The following is a 16,184-nucleotide window of genomic DNA, read 5'->3' as shown; positions in this document are numbered from 1 at the left end:
GTTCCAACAGGAAATTCAGACCATCTTCCTTCTGTTGCTGCCTTTGAAATGGGTGCCTTGGTCCTTCCCCTAGCTCATGTGTGGCGTCATTTGCAAAGAAGCACTTAACATGTAGGAAGTGCTCACGCGGATATCAAGAACAGATAGGGAAAGCGCTTTATTTGCAAAGAATAAACCATTAATTTACACAAACTTACATCCCAGTTTATATACATTATATATAGTTTATATACACAGTATCTCACACTGGATGCTGACCCCCAAAAGCAGCATTGGGCCTGCTCCAGGCCATTCTCACAACAAAGCCCACCCCCTAATATCAGAGCTGGAGGAATATAGAAATGACACACCCCGAGCCCTCCTGGAGAGAGACCTGAAATGGATTAAAAGACAAAAATCAGCTTTATTCTTTGTGCTCACAGGGCCTAGAGAAGCCTCCAGGCAGGGATGGGTCCTGAGGCAGCATTACAGTAGCCTAAGGACTTGCTGGTACTGGGCCAGTCTCCTGCTTTCCAGTCCAGAAGCTAGAGCTGGGAGAATGCCTTGAGAGGAGGAAGAGTTCTGATGAAGGCTGCAGCTACTCCCTGCCTGGCCAGGCTCCTGAAAGGGCCAAGTACTTCCATCCTGGAGTTTGTGGGTGGAAGAAAGAAGATGGCCATGTGGGACAGGAACTGCTTTATCCCCTCAGTCTGCTGACTCTAGAGGTTGGGGCTTGTTCACCACTTGGGGCAGGTCATCTTCCCTCTCTGGGCCTCAGTTTCTACATAAGTAGCAGGGTGGAATCTAGGTTGGGCTAGATTCCCTCTAAGGGCCTTTTTAGCTCTAAATTTCTCTGAATCTATTTGCGTCCACAGGAAGTTACATAAACACACACGCTCATACATGGATCAAAGTCTTTGTTTACCTCCAGGGTTCCTAGCTCTTTCCTGTTCAGTAAAAGAAATTTGGCTCAGGATGGACGAAGCGGGAAATAGGCAAATACTACTTCTCCAGGTAACCAGTAGCCGAGCAGCCTCCACCAGCTGTCTTTTGTGCCAGCTTGGCTGTTAAAGCCCAAGTAGCTGGCAGAGACTCCTGCCATGCAATTCTCCTTCAAACCTCTGTCATCTGCTTGCCCACAAATGTCCTTGTCCCATTCTCCATGCTAGCATTGGTCCTCTGGCAAACTCACACCAGCATAATTCCAAACTGTACATCTATTTGCACATTCTCTCATCAGTAAATTGTTTTGTCACTTTGCCGCCAATGACTTAGCAGCAATAGGGCTCCCCAGCTACCTATTGCTTCCCTCATCATCCCTTGCCCCCTGGAGTTCCTTTGGAGGGTTCAGAATGAATCAAGGGTCCAGTGGAGATCTTATTTCCTTTATCATCCCCTCCATGTCCGGAGAATAGAATGGTATCAGGATGCCCTTTAGGGGCACAATTAGGAAGACTTTTCCTCCTCTCTCCTCACATCTTTCTGGCCTCAGAACCAGTCCTCTTTCAGGTCTTCCCTCCATCCCTGAGAGACCCTGGTAGTATCAAAGTCTCTAAGGTATGGTGGAAAGAGATAAGGAGTCACACTAGTAGTTGTGGGAAGCAAGCTGGCTCCTGTAAGCTGTCTGTAGGGTAATGGAAGGAGGACCTTGCCCACAGTAGGGGCTCCACACATGATGGTTGGCTGGTTCCTAGGATGGGTGAAAGAACATAAAGGCCACCAGCTCTGTGGGTCCCAGAGGCCTGCTGCTTCAACAAGGTGCCAGAAAGATTCTTCTGAACACAAGAGCTCTAAGGTTGATGGCTGCTTCCCAAAGGAATGCCTGACTCCTTTTGCCACAGAGCCCCTGGCAGCCAAGAGGACAGGTATTACCGTCGAGGAATGAAAACGGGCATCTCTGGGCTTCTCCCTAGAGCCCTCAAGGATTTCAGTTCCAAATTACCACTTTTATTCGTTCTCTCTAGACCTCAAATTCCACACAGTGCTGTGGTATAATGGAACAACTTTGGAGTCAGACCTGGCTGAAGCTCCAGGTCTGCGGCTTAAACTGGTCAAAACGCTCTGAGAGTGCTACCTCACTAAGCCTCATCTAAACAATGATGTTTGTCATATTATCAGCCTTGCCTTCCTCAAAAGAGATAATAAAGGAGAAATTATTTTCCAAATATGAAGGAGAGGTTCTTGTTGGTTTCTGCTACAACTGCAGACTGTCCAAGGCACTTTATAGGAGTTAGGGACAGACACATGCCTGGAGTTCACCTCACCTTCGGTTGCAAGGCTGTTGTTAGCAACCAGACAATGGAGGCCTAGCCCATCACCTCTCACCCTGACCCTTGAAGGGCCAAGCAGTGTGGTTGCTTAGAAAGGGAAGGCACAGCTGAGAAATAAGTACCCTCTGTTCTCGATGAATTTCAGCTGCCTGGAGGAACTTATTCCCCATCTCCTGAAAAGGAAACATATTTCAGAAACAAGAGGAGCAGACTGTACAAGGCTGGCCTTCCCAGGTTTGGGCTGGACCTAGCACTCAGAAGCCAGGCTGAGCCAAGGCACTTTGAAGTAAGGCCCTCGAGGGTCCTACCACACGATCTGGTGGGAAGCTTGGGGTTTAGGGGAAGGTGCATTTGGACCTGAACTAGGGGGCAGATCCCTGCTCAGTGCCTAGACACTGGCTTCTCCTGAGTCTGGCTTCACAGGAGCAGCATGAGCATCTGTGGTGACCATGCTCTGCTATGGCTTTTTGAAGCCAGAGTGAAGAAAGACTGGGTCAGTATGGCATCAGCAGCTGGCCTTTCAGGTAAGGCCTGGCCTAATGTCCACTTGTGTTGCAGCAAACTGGAACAAAATCCCTCTGTCCTATCCTCACCCCTTGCCCTTTCTAGGCCAGGTAAAAAGGCTCTGCCTTGCTAATGCCCAGGAGCAGCCTAGGGTTTGGGAATTTAGAAGGCTGTGGTGAGGGCCACCTGCTAAGAGTCACAAGTACTAGAAATTGAAGGGACTTCTGGAGGTCATCCAGTCCAACCCTTTGTCTCCAGACAGAATTGATTAGGAATGGATGAAAAACATTTGTACTGTTTAATAAACGAAAAATTCTCTTTGTGCCCAGGTAAGCTAAAGAATATCCCAGACTCACATGAGCACAGGTCCCAGGTTAGGCACCTGTCTCAGACAGAGGTAGGCTCTGTGGAGAAAGAAGGCAGGAGTTCTAGTCAGGCTGGGAATGGGGGCAACTAGGTGACCCCAGGGAGTTTTCTGAGTGTGGAGCACAGCTGTAAATAAAATGAGAGACGTGTGACCCAAGTACGGATTCAGGGTCTTATGCGGGCAGGTTTGTGGCCATTCCCTGTGATTGTTCCAAGGCAGAGCAAACTTCCCCTTCCCAAAGCCCAGCAAGCTGCCACAATGTAGCTGTCAGCCGGAGTGGGAAGAACACTCCGACCCTCCTGCAGGCCACAGTATAGAGCAGAAAGAACATCCCCACTGCCAAGGATGCTCTCTTGGCAGGTTTCTCTCATGGTCTCTTGCCAAAAGCACCTGCCTTTTCCCTCTCTGGCCTTCTCAGGCTGCAATGCTACCTTCCCACTCCGCCCCCACCACCACCCTACCCAAGAGAGGAGCAGCAGCCCCTTGGGGTCAGATGTCCACCCCCAGAGTCTGGAGTGCACCTCTGCTCTCTCTGGCCTGCTGCCCTGGATCCTCATTTTAGTGCAACAAACAATAGATCTGACAACAGGGACCTCGGGGTTGAAGAGTCATGCCATAAGCCAGTCAACATGGAACCAAAGAAGGTTCTGCTTCATGTAAACCCTGGGGCTCCATCAACTGTCCTGTTAACTCAAGGTCATTCTGGAAAGTCAAGCAGGCCTTGTCACCCTGGAGTCACTGGGGAATAAATAGCACTGAGGCATTTCTCTCTGTGGCTGCAACACCAATATACCTCACTCCACAGCAGCACTTAGAGGTTCTGGGAGTCCTGGCTCCCAAACCCAGGGAAGGGGCACGGACAGAGGCAAAATGGGGGGAATCTAGGATGCAGGGGCTTCACCCAGCCTGATGGCCCCAAAGAAGGTGGTGTGCTTGCTCATGTTGATGGAGATGTCAGCGTGCACCATCTTGACGGCGATCTTCTGCCGGGCTTTGAGGAGGCAGACGCCTGCGGTATAGCAAGTGTTGTAGTTGGTCTTGCCCGTCTCGATGCTGCGTGTGCACTGCAGGAAGGGCTTCTCATCCACCACCACCTCATAGCTGGCAAAGTCAGTGAAGTTGATGTAGTATACCTGAGTGAGAGGCAACAAGAAGGGATTGGGGAAGAGAGGAAAGAGAGGGTGGGGGGCCCTCCCTGTGGTGAATTGACAGAATCTTCTCAGATGAGCTGCCAGCATACCCCATGGATGGGGCAGTGCCATGTGAAGGCGTGCTAGCTGGCCAACAGGAAAGGCAGGGTGACAGGCGGATGCATTGCCCTTCCCCTAGTCCATGGGGCTCAGCTGGTTGAGCAAACCTTTCTTACAACAGCACACCTGTCGTAAACTCTGTAAGGCTAAGAACCATGCCCTATTTGCAGCTTCACCGTGTCCCTGTACCCCCACCCGCCCCTGCCCCAGCTCTGACACAAAGCAGAGTGCCCTGCACATAGCAGGTGTGCACACAGTGCCGTAGACACAAACCGACTTCCACTCTTGAGCCCCGCGGACTATTTGTGGAGAAACTTAGAAGTCACTGATTCCCCAGAGGGGTCATATAACAACTTGCGATTTCTTCAGCTCCTTAACAGAAGCTTATTCAGCTTGCACCACCCCTCCCCTGTGCCTGGACTCCCCTCACTGATTCACAGTACCCCTTGAGCCTCCCATTTGATGATTGAGGAAACAGGTCCAGAGAGATGGAGAGCTAGCTACCGCAAACAAGACAAAGAATTTGGAAAAGCCCAGGCCCCTGACTTTGTGGCCAGAAGGAGGCACTAACTTATGCTCAGTGGCCTAATGTCATGGGGATTTTCCCAGCCTGCATGGGCCACTCTCAATTCTCTCCTAGGCTCAGAAAATTAATTTTTCCATCCTTCACTACCCTTATCCATCATACCTCACACCAAGTTGTGATCTGCCCTCCCCCACCACCGCCCCCACTGCCCCCACCACGTGGAGCTTGGCTCATAGGACATCAGGGTTATGCCCATGTGCCCCATGGGTGTTGGGACTCTCAGATATCACTGTAAATCTTTTTATGAAAGGTCACTCCCTCCATCAGCTCTTCAGCTGGGAACAGCATATTTGGGTGCCACATATGGATCAGGACCCAAGCTACACCGGGGTGCTCAGTGTGCCTAGCAAATGCTTGTTAGCCCACCTTTGCTGGCCGCTCTCCTGTGACACCCATGTGTTGGTTCCATAGTCCTTCTGCCCACCTGCCTGCTTGCTGCCCACCCCACAAAAGTCCCAACCTCATGGCTCATCTTCCTCTATCTCCAAGGAGCCATCCCCATGGAGGCAAACAATCGGGGAATGGAAGTAGATGGACACTGGCAGACTTGGGGAGCGGGCCCAGGGCAGGAAGAGGACAAAAGCAGAGGGAGAAAGGGCTGGGAGAATAACAGCAGGAAGGAGGCAAGAATAGAGGAATAGAAAGATAGGGAAACAAATGGGAGAAAGAGGAAGGAAAGACAGTCAGAAATCTTTTTGAGGTAGAAAGAAAGTCTGCAGGAGCACTATTCATTATAACGCCCGAGCCAGCAGTGTTGAGGGGAGGGGTTCTCAGTAACCCTGGAACTGACTTTCAAAGAATATACTGAGACCAAGTTCAAGTTTGGCAGTGGAGCCAAACAGCTCGGATGGTAAACAGGGGCCTGAGGCCCTGCAGGAGGGAATCAGATGGCAGAATGTAGGAGGGGCCTTTTTCACAGTTTTTCAATAATATTTGGCTAGGGAAAAACAAAACAAAACAAAACAAAACAAAACAAAACAAAACAAAACAAAACAAAACAAAACAAGCTGGCCTCCTCTCTCTTTCCTTCTTTCAACTCCCTCCCAGTGCGGTCCCCCCACCCCCTCACCCAAAGCAGGAAGTTAGCCATTGGATGGTCTTGGCTGGCTCCACAGTGCCCCTATGTGGTCTGCACCGGATCTGCATTCTGGATATAAGAAGAGTTAGGCCTAAGACCGTACTCACTTCTACCTGACTATAGATGAAGTAGGTGCCGTCCACCAGTACCTCCAGCTCCCCGCTGCGGGGATGTAGCTTAAACACCTTGGGGTTCATAGTGATGCGAGACCAGTCATTGAGCACTCCACCTGAAAGATCTCAGTATGAGAGAAGGGCAGTCACTCAGTACATGTCAGAATAATCGAGGCAACAGAAAATAAATACCAAGGAGTTCACGACCCCCAACCCTATCCCAGTGCAACCAGGGTAGCCTAGAAGGCCAAACTTTAAGAAGAGCATTTGAAAGCAGAGAAGCTGTTCTGTTTGTAAAGCAGCTGCCAGGCCTGCTTCAGGGCTCCTGGGCTCCTGTCTGTCTTTATACTTCCTTTCTTGACCCTTGCATCTGGAAGGGTCTTTAACCATTACCTTCTAGCTGGAATTTGCCGGAGGAGGATGAGAGTGGGCATGCTGCCCTATTTTCTTTGTTGTTATGGGGCCTGCACAGGCAAAATTCAGACACTGAGTGGCAGGCTAGGTCTTATTATTCAATTTTACTTTCCCAGTCAGAGCTCCTGAATTCCTCTTGTCTCATAGGTTCATGGGTTTTCTCTTTCTCCTTAAGAGATTCTTTTTTTATGGTTCTTCCACACCCACAGCTTTCTGGAAAGCCTCCCTGGGAGGAAACCACTCAGCCCACTGTCTATCTGGAGAACCTTAGGGATTAGAGATGATTCAGACTCCACGGCAGCTGGGGCTACTGACCACCAGTACCAGGGCCCCATAGGTGAGAGGGATCCTTATGAGAGTGAAAGATAGACTGGCAGGCTGCAACAGAGCCAGCCGGGAGGATAGGAGCCGAGGCACCCTTGGCAAAACATCTGTCTCAGCTCCACCCCAGGCAGGGGTGGAGGGGCAGTCGCATTCCTTTGGACAGTGGAAGCCAGCGTGTGAGGGTGGAGGAAAATCTTCTCTTTCCATCCTGCAGAAAGAGGAATGTTCCCTCCCACCATGAGAGGAGGACATCCAAGCCCAGGGAGCCTTTTCCCTTCTAAGTCATCCATCCTGCACCCAAGAAATTATATTTTGTAAGTCCATCTTTGGTCAGTTTCAGTAGGCCTGTCTCTCTGAGGGATGAGGAAACAGGTTTTCTGGAAAAGGTGACCATCTTTCCTTGAGGTGGTAAGTAGACGGGCTGGGAGTTAGGAGGAACTGCCCTGGCTCTGTCCCATCAGTGGACCACTCTGCATGACGTCCTCCAATCCCTGACCCCATCACTTCTTCTTCTTCTTCTTCTTTTTTTTTTTTGAGAGGGACTGTCACGCACTCTGTCACCAAGGCTGGAGTGCAGTGGTGTGATCTTGGCTCACTGCGACCTCCACCTCCCGGGTTCAAGTGATCCTCCTGTCTCAGCCTCCCGAGCAGCTGGAATTACAGGTGCGTGCCACTATGCCCAGCTAATTTTTGTATTTTTTGTGGAGACGGAGTTTCACCATGTTGGCCAGGCTGGTCTCAAATTTTGGCCTCAAGTGATCTGCTCCCCTCGGCCTCCCAAAGTGCTGGGATTACAGGCGTGAGCCACTGCACCCCACCCCCATCACTTCTTCTGGTAGTACTAAGGGTCAGCACAGACCACTTCTGAGGATTGGCCCAGAGGGGCTGGAAACAATCCTACTGTGTGGCAGTGGGAGCAAAATCAGTGGCTGCTGGCACAGAAGAAACACTATCTGTCTAGATACCCAAACAAATCTATTTTGGCCTGTCTCTGGCCTCCCTGGACAGGTGGGGATCATGGCCCACTCAGGGCCTTGCGGTCCCCAGCAGGACCAATTGGGTTTTGGTGCCATTCTCTTCCTATTTACACTTCTGAGGCTACTAAGTCAGACATGGAGGTGGCAGTCAGGGAAGTAACTAAATACAGTCATTAAGGAAACTCAGTACAGCCAGTTCAGGACTGACTGAGTTCTTAGAAACTGTCCCCAGGTAGCTGTTTTTTTTTTTTTAACCTTCCTTTACCGTTTCTGTACTCAAAACCCCTCCCTTCCACTCCAAGCTCTGTAAGCATCTAGCATTTTGGTTAGCTTGCTGCTTCCCAAGGCTCCTGGGGGTTCACGCATTTTAGGCTTTGTGCACTCTGGGGACTGGACATTATTCCAAAGTGCTGTTCTTTCATGAATGTTCATGTCTCTTTGGGGGAAGAAAATGAACCTTATCATTCAGTGGAGTGTACATACATATCACTGAAGTAGCATAGGGGAGAGGAAAGAGTCAGAAAGATGTAGTTTTGAATCCTGGCTCCTAAACGAACTTGACTAAGAAATATTGGGAAAGTTAATTAACCTCTCTGAACTTCACTTTCTGTCTTTGTAAGAAGGAGCTCATACCTACCTCATAGGGTGGTTGTGAGGACTGGATGAAATTAAAGACAAAGAAAGCATGCTGAAAACTCTAAAGTATCATACAAAATGAGGCAGCATGATTTATTAATGTATTATCCAATCTCTCTGGGACTCTGTTTCCTCATCTGTTAAATGCGGGGATTACGATAAATCAGTGCTTCTTAAACCCATTAAACACATTCTCCCTTTTGATAGACACTAGCATCTTCAACCCCCTGGAGATTCCAACATGCCCCACTTGCCCTGAGAGAAGCAGCCCGTCTGCCCATCTGCGTAGATCCATCAGACAAGAAGAATTTAATTTTACATTGTTTTACTTTCTATAATTTGTATTGTGAAAATATTAATCTAACTACACATATCTCCGTGGTGGCTCTGATATAAACTCCATCGCCTGAGAATGCCTGGGCTAGATGATGTCTCAAGTCCCCTTTCAGCTCCGCAATCAGTGATTCTAAATGCAATTTGGGTGTAGCAACTGGTCTTGATGCTAGCAATTGCTCAGGACAGCCAGTAGAGGGCATGATGGAGCAAAGAATGACTTCGTATGCCAAGGGTACCTCAGGGCCCTGGGAGGAACTAGGCTGGGTGATTATTTGGAGGTTGGGGAGGAGGAAGGGGAGAAGCTCCTCTTTGGGAGAGAGCCTATTTTGATTCTTACCATTCTTGACTTGAATTGCTGACCCTTGGCCCTGTAGATGCACCACAGCTGGCTGGCAGGATGAGAAGGATAGAGAGTAGTCACTATGAGTAATGGCTGCTTGCTCAGTCACCGGTCCCATGTTTCCATCCTGGTTTCTAGTCTTCTATTGTAATCCAATTCTGATCCCTCTCCCCTCTCTTGGGATGTTACTGACTACGTTTCTACTAGAGGGTAGTATGATTTTGTAGCTCTACCGCTTGCTAGCTATGTGACCTCAACCAAATGTAATGCCTCTGAGCCTCATTTCCCTACCTGTAAAATGGGGATTATAAGAATGTCTGGCCTCTCTCACAGGGATGTCTAAAGATCAAATGAGGTGATGGATATAAAATTGCCCTGCAAGCCGTCAAGCACTGTGCAGCTGTGTAGATTTATCACTGTGGCCACACAGCTGTGGCGAGGGAGGCTGAGATGAGACAAGGCAAGGCAGCAGAACCTGCCAATAGAGACAGATTAGGAAGCTCAAAGACTGGGAGGAGCTCTTCAGGCCATTAAGGCAGACGCCCAGGCTAGGCTGGGCCTGGAGCTGGCTGGCTGTTTTTCAAGGACATACTCTTCAACTCTTCAGGTCCGGATCCCAGGTGGTCTGAGAGCCGACAAGGTGTCTGGGGTGGCTGGGGAGTTGGAGGCTCAGGTGAATAGGTCTGACTGGCAGCTTATTTCAGCTGACTACTGGGCCTGGCTATGGTGACCCTGGGGTCTCCTGTGGAATGAGGAAAAATGATCCTGGCAAGACACCCTTTCCTTAGCTAAAAACATGCCCTGGGGCAAAGCTTTTCTATTCATAGAGATGGGAGGGGGCTGTGAGTGAAAACCCTCAGAATCTCCAGGGTGTTCTCATGAAATAAAGCCTCAGGAAATCTAATAAGAAGCTAATTTAAAGGTGGCTCTAGCCTGTGGCTTTCCTTCCTACCCAAGAAGAGAGCAATCCCCAGCCAACCTGGTTTTCTCGAGTTCCAGCTTTATCAGCAGCACCTGCAAAATAGGACAGGCCTATCAGAGGGCATAATCTTTTGACTTCCTTTTCCCCTCACCTGAGCAGCTAGTGGTGGTGAGCCGTGCTCCCTGCAGCCAGCCCTGTCTGAGCTTTATTCTCCAGGGCTTAGAGCTGGAGGAAGAGTCAGAGTGCACCTCTTCTGTTTCCTGCCCCGACCTTCATCTTCAGTGGGCCCAGCACCCAGCAGGAAAACTTCTGAGTATTGCCTCTGGCCAATATTAGCCCAAGGCAAGCCCCACCAGGCACCCATGGAGAACAATGAGAGGGCATTCCTGTCACTGTGTGACCCTGAGACAATGGCATTGGCTTCTCTAGCCTTTCGCTCCCTTTCTATCAATTTTCTTCATAGAGCCCACTGCTGTTTGTAAATATCTTGTTTCTTTGTTCTCTTTTCCTCTAGGAGATAACCTCTATGAGAAAAAGGACCATGTATCAATATGTCTCTTTGTATACAGAAAGCGCTCAATATTTAAGGAATGATTGGATGAAAAAAAATCCCCAACTCCATCTCTTGTGGTCATGGTAACACTGCTTAGCCCTGTGTGAAGTACAAGTTAAAGAATCTGAATCCTGCTGCAGAATTCTTGCCCCTGGAGAAATCAGCTGTAAGGGTCCATTTCTTTAAAGCCCCAAGATACAGGGCGGGGGAGTGGGGAGCAGGGGGAAGAAATAACAACTGACATAAGCCCAGGCAGTCTGACTCTTGTCAATGCAGGTTTGGATCTGCATTCATACCTTTCAGATGCCCTTCAGGCATCTGAAGGAGAAAAATGCAAAGGGGTGAAATGACATTTGAATGGCAAGTGTGGTAGGGTAAGGATCTAGTGCAAGAAGCACTTGGTTCCTGGATGGGACAGCCTTGGTGCCTGGGTTTGCTTTATCCACAGACTGAGTGACTCTTAAGTTTCCAACTTCTTGACCATTAGTGACTACTTGCTATGGGAAAAGCACTTCAGACTTCATAAGATGAAACTGTCCTAGGGCTTGTCATTTTGTTCAGTCCTCAACTTTCCACTCCATAGCCTGTTTCTATGCAAACATCAGCATGTGGAGCTAGATGCAGGGAATCAGAGAAGATTAAATCTATTCCCCACTGGAACTCCAATGAACCACCAGGGCCTCTGTCTCTGGCTCATATGAATTTTACTGGTCCACTACAGGGAGGCCAAGAGTCAGGGAGGACTTGTGATAGAAGGGTTGAGATGGGGTAAGAACAGGTGGCCTGTCCTTGACAGGTTGGTAGATGTAAGAAGCTAGAGCAGGTCAGGCCCTACTGGCTTGTTCAATTCCTAGTTTTACACTGGTCTTGGAGAGCTGCATCCCTCATTGCACACCAACCCCATCTCCACCGTTTGAAACTGCTCTCAGGATCACCCACTCTTGCTCTCCTAAAGTACTTGTAAGGCACCTGGTGGGGTGGAAAGACAGGGGAACTCACCAGAAGGTCCCTGGAGGCCAGGGGGTCCTTGAGGACCAGGAGGACCTGGAGGACCAGGTGGTCCCATAACCGTTGTTCCTGGAATTCCAGGAATCCCTGGAATTCCTGGGGGTCCCTGGGGTCCTGGAGGTCCTGGGGGTCCTGGAGGGCCATTGGGTCCAGGAGGTCCTGCTTTCTTTCCTGAAAAATAGGGTTCAGTGTTACTTTTTTTTTTTTTTTTTTGAGATGGAGTTCTGCTCTGTTACCCAGGCTGGAGTTCAGTGGTGCTATGTCGGCTCACTGCAACCTCCACCTCCCGGGTTCAAGCGATTCTCCTGCCTCAGCCTCTGGAGTAACTGGGTTACAGGCACGTGCCACCGTGTCTAGCTAATTTTTGTATTTTTAGTAGAGATGGGGTTTCACCATGTTGGCCAGGCTGGTCTCGAACTCCTGACTTCGGGTGATCTGCCTGCCTTGGCCTCCCAAAGTGCTGGGATTACAGGCGCAAGCCACCATGCCTGGCCTCAGTGTTGCATTTGTAGTTATTTCCTGGATGAGTGGACTGTCAAGAGTTCTACAGACTTCTGAGGACACAAAGTCAGCTCTCTGGGAGTCCCTGCTAAAGAGTTGGATACCTTTATCACACAGCTCTGTCTCCCTGTCTCTGTGTGTCTTGTGCTTTCTCTCCCTTCCCCCCACTCCCTTTTGTGAATACGCATTTACAAAGCTAGGTTTGAGCATCTAGAAATAAGTGGCCCTCCAGGAGATCAGTCTGTGTCTGTGGGGAAACAGACACAGTAATGGGATAGTAGAAGTGCTACCTTAGTGGGTAGGGACCAAATGCTGAAGAGGTCAGGGAAGGTTTCAAAAAGGAGGTTACATTTCAGCTGAGTCCAAAGGATGAGAACTACCAAGTGATTAGACCTATGGGTCACTTTGTGGTTCTTTTTAGAATTGGGCTATTGTTGAAGAATGTAGAGCTTTTATGTTTGCTGCCCAGTTTGGTGGACTTGATGTCGATAACAAGAGGAAGCTGTACAGCCTGGCCTTAGGAACGGTATCAGCTCCAGGAAGGTTCCTCTAGGAGTCAGGATGTACAGGAAATGGGGGTTGGGATGGGGACAGTGCTAGTTGGGAATGAGAAATGGGAAGGAGTTTTGGAGATGGGGGAATGGAGAAGGAGGAGGAGGGGCACGGGAAGAGGGGGAGGGAGAGAGAGATATCGAGAAACAGGAAAGAAGCAGTGACAGAGAGTAGAGAGAGCTGAGGAGGAGGCAGCAGGTTTCACTTTCTTAGCTGACCTCTGTAAACTCTTTTTAAAAAGATCTCTGGGAAAGGAAATTCTGTAAACTCCATTGTAACATGTTCCAATGTTTATTGCCCCTCACTGCTCACTGTTAGGAAGTTCTCTGGTATATTAACTGATGTCCCTCTTGTGGCAGTTTAAGCTCTTATTCTATTTGCGTAGACAGAGAAGAATATACATATACATAATCCTTATATATGAAAAGAAATTAAGTCACCCACCAACCCCTATTTCTATAGGCTAAATAATCCAGCTTCCCAAAGTCTTTCCTCAGAAGTCCTATTCTCAAATGTATTACTAATCATGCCCACCAACTCTTCCCCCATTTCCTCCTTGCTATCCTTCTAGAACAATCTCGACCCTCCTATTTCATATTCCAGTCCTTTCAACATTCCCACCAGGATGTAGTTATCTTAAATGAGTCATAACTGTGGTCTTGAACCAAAACCTCCAGCTCCTCCTGTTGACTTCCTCTGCTCTGTGCTGCTACACTCAAAGACTACAGGTGGGCGCAGGTCTTCTTCCTTCCTTCACCACCTTCTCACAATTTTATGGAAAGTTTCAGGAATGGAAGCCTGTTTCCAGACTTCATCACAATGTCTTCACCTGAGGTAGTTTCTTAGTTTTAAATACAACCTTTCTAGTCTCACTAAAGACCTTCTTACTGACTCTGACTTCCTGCTCCCCAGACCCTTAGGCAGGAAAATCCTGTCCTGATTTATCAGGTCCTCCTTTAAGAAGAATGCCTCATGGCCAAGAAACCAAATCCTCATGGCAATGCCACTCAAGAGGCCAGTTGTCTATGTCTAACCACATCTGCATTTGGAATAAAACCATGGGGTCATCGTGGGGCCTCTTCCTCAGAGAGGAAGGAAAGGAAGGTCCAGAGAACATCTCTCCCAGAAGAGTCCCTGTAGCCTTAAAGACCTAGAGGCATGAGCTTTAGAGGTTTCTCTGCACTTAGCAGCAAAAGATTGGATCTGCCCCGTTTCTAGATCTAGCCAATTTCAAGATGCTGAACAGGAAAACCATCTCCCTTCAGATTTGGGCACCTTCCAAATCAGGCTTATTCAGAGCCCAAGTTTCAATTCCAGCTAGTGTAGTGGAAAGAACACAGAATCTGTACTCAGGAGATAAGGATGTAAGCCCCAGCTCTGCCACAGACACACTTTGGGCAAATCCCTTCCTCTCCTTGAGCCTCAGTTTCTACATCTGTGAAACAAGGAGCTTGGCCTCAATGATTTCTCTGTTTCCTTATGAGACTGACTGAGCTTCCATAAGGAGGGGTGACTTACCACTTGCAGTCAGGAAGCTTCCTTAGCCTGGTTGTAAGGTTTGCTTCTCCCTCCTTATTTTCTAGGTGGCATAGACACAGAGGTTGGTGCATATTAGGCTGTCCTGGGTCCCAAGATTTCCAAGCCTAACAGTGATTTTCAAGCTACAGGGTGTTCTGTGGGTAGCACAAACTTCAGCTTCAAGAATGTGAGTCTCCTGTAATTGCTAATGTAATTTTGGAAGACTTACAGCCAGAAACTCCTCCAGTCCAAGAGACTAATGGTTGCAGTGAAAAGAGAATGTTCACTTATGAAAATGTTAGAAGGCATTTGAGAAAAAACTCCTGCTTTGTTCCAGTTCTGCAGCTGGTCCTCTGTTCCTCTGCAACAAGGGTTAGGCAAGTGTGCTTCTCACACTTGTATACTTACACAAAGTTGGGCTCAGAGAAGAGAATGTACAAAATGACCCCTGGAGCAAGAGGATAACTTCAGAGGATTGACTCCCTTCTCTGGATTTCCTTACTTTAGCAGAACACCTTATGATATAAAAGCCCAGAGACGTCTGTACTTAGAAACATACCCTATGTAGTGTTAGATGAAAGAATATACACATTTCTTTCAAAGCTAAACTTCATCAAAGGAGTATTTCCTTAACCTTTTAGCTAAGCCCCAAATGAAAGAACAACCAAAAGTGAGTGAATGAGTGAGTGAGAGAGAGAGAGTTGTGGAAGGAGGAAAATTCCATTAAAGGGTGAAAATTAAGTGAACAATTCAATTTACGTCTTCAAGCATGTGCCTATTCACCATATCCAAGGAAATCCATATTAAATGGCTTCTAAATAACTTTCAGCCAAAGTAAATGTTTAAGGCCTACGTGCACTCTCTTCTCAATAATGTCCAAGGTAGCAGTGCCAGGCAATGATCTGAGTTATAATTTCTGTTTTAAAGGGATGTGACAAGATTTAAGAACTACATGTTTGAAAATCAAATCTACTTTCTTAAAAGACAGAACATCTTGGTGGTAAATGCCCAGGCCCCACAGGGAAAGGTTTCCTCACTGACTCCAGCTCCCTGGCTGTTTTCCAACCTTGCTCAGCTCAGGCACTCAGGAGGTCAGGTCATTCCTCAGCTTCTTTACAACAGGCACACAACTTTTCCATGTGGACTATGATACCTCAAGGCACCAGAGTACCCTAGTGTTCGAAGAAGTGGCAGACTGCAGGTGAAGCCAGTCTTTTGGCCTAGTCTGGGGTTGGCAATCTATTCTATAAAGCTCCATAAATCTTATCACACAGCATCATTTCACTTAAAGCATTTTCATGAAAAATCATTAGTTTTACTCTGTCTTCCTCCCAGGTCAGAACCCAGAAACAAACAGGTGCTTTAGCTAGTTTCATAATTGGGTTTTTCAGTCCTAAGTAGTAGACCATATTGCCTGGCCCTGTCTTTGGAGACTGTTCTGTCTTTGGATTGATTCTCCTCTTTTAGTTAAGTGAGCACTTGTACGTGCCCTAGGGCCAGTTTCATTGCAAGTACACTGGGGACTTACTGACTCAACAACGGCACAATGGAAGCTGCTTTGAAAAGACTAAACGGTCAGGGTACTATCCCAGAATAGCATTTTCATTACAGAGAAAATGATATTGAATCCTCAAAGCAAGAAATACCTTCCCTGACTCTTTGGGAAATCAAATCAGGGAAGCTTTAAGTCCAAGAAACAGGGTGCTGACATCTTTTGATAGGTAGCGTATCTAGTTCCTACATGGTGACTCAGGATTTCATTCATACCCAATCACTGATTTGATAAAGGAGGAAAAAAAAAGGATAAAAGCGAGTGCCTGTAATCCCAGCTACTCAGGAGGCTGAGGCAGGAGAATTGCTTGAACCCCAAAGGCGGAGGTTTCAGTGAGCTAAGATTGCGTCATTGCACTCCAGCCTGGGCAACAAGAGTGAAACTCCGTCTCACAAAAAAAAAAA

General features: G+C 48.1%; 1 protein-coding gene across 4 annotated transcripts in view; it reads right to left on the bottom strand.

Moving 5' to 3' along the window:
• Window positions 1-133: 133 nt before the first annotated feature.
• EDA (ectodysplasin A) overlaps window positions 134-16,184 on the bottom strand; it is a 441,701-nt gene continuing 425,650 nt past the window's right edge. The window contains exons 4-8 of one of the 4 annotated variants that reach the window (XM_028842414.2): window positions 11,649-11,828; window positions 10,154-10,188; window positions 9,172-9,223; window positions 6,142-6,272; window positions 134-4,253 (exon numbers count right to left, since the gene is read on the bottom strand). In XM_028842414.2, coding sequence (XP_028698247.1) covers window positions 4,002-4,253; window positions 6,142-6,272; window positions 9,172-9,223; window positions 10,154-10,188; window positions 11,649-11,828 — 650 coding nt within the window. In that variant the 3' untranslated portion in view covers window positions 134-4,001. The remainder of the gene's footprint in view (window positions 4,254-6,141; window positions 6,273-9,171; window positions 9,224-10,153; window positions 10,189-11,648; window positions 11,829-16,184) is intronic. The other 3 variants (XM_028842415.2, XM_028842416.2, XM_028842417.2) reach the window with 3 other exon arrangements.

The sequence above is a fragment of the Macaca mulatta genome, chromosome X, assembly GCF_049350105.2.
Source record: "Macaca mulatta isolate MMU2019108-1 chromosome X, T2T-MMU8v2.0, whole genome shotgun sequence".
Taxonomy (NCBI): Eukaryota; Metazoa; Chordata; class Mammalia; order Primates; family Cercopithecidae; genus Macaca; species Macaca mulatta.
The sequence above is the reverse complement of the archived record's forward strand: the minus strand, read 5'-3'. Positions and strand labels throughout refer to the sequence as shown.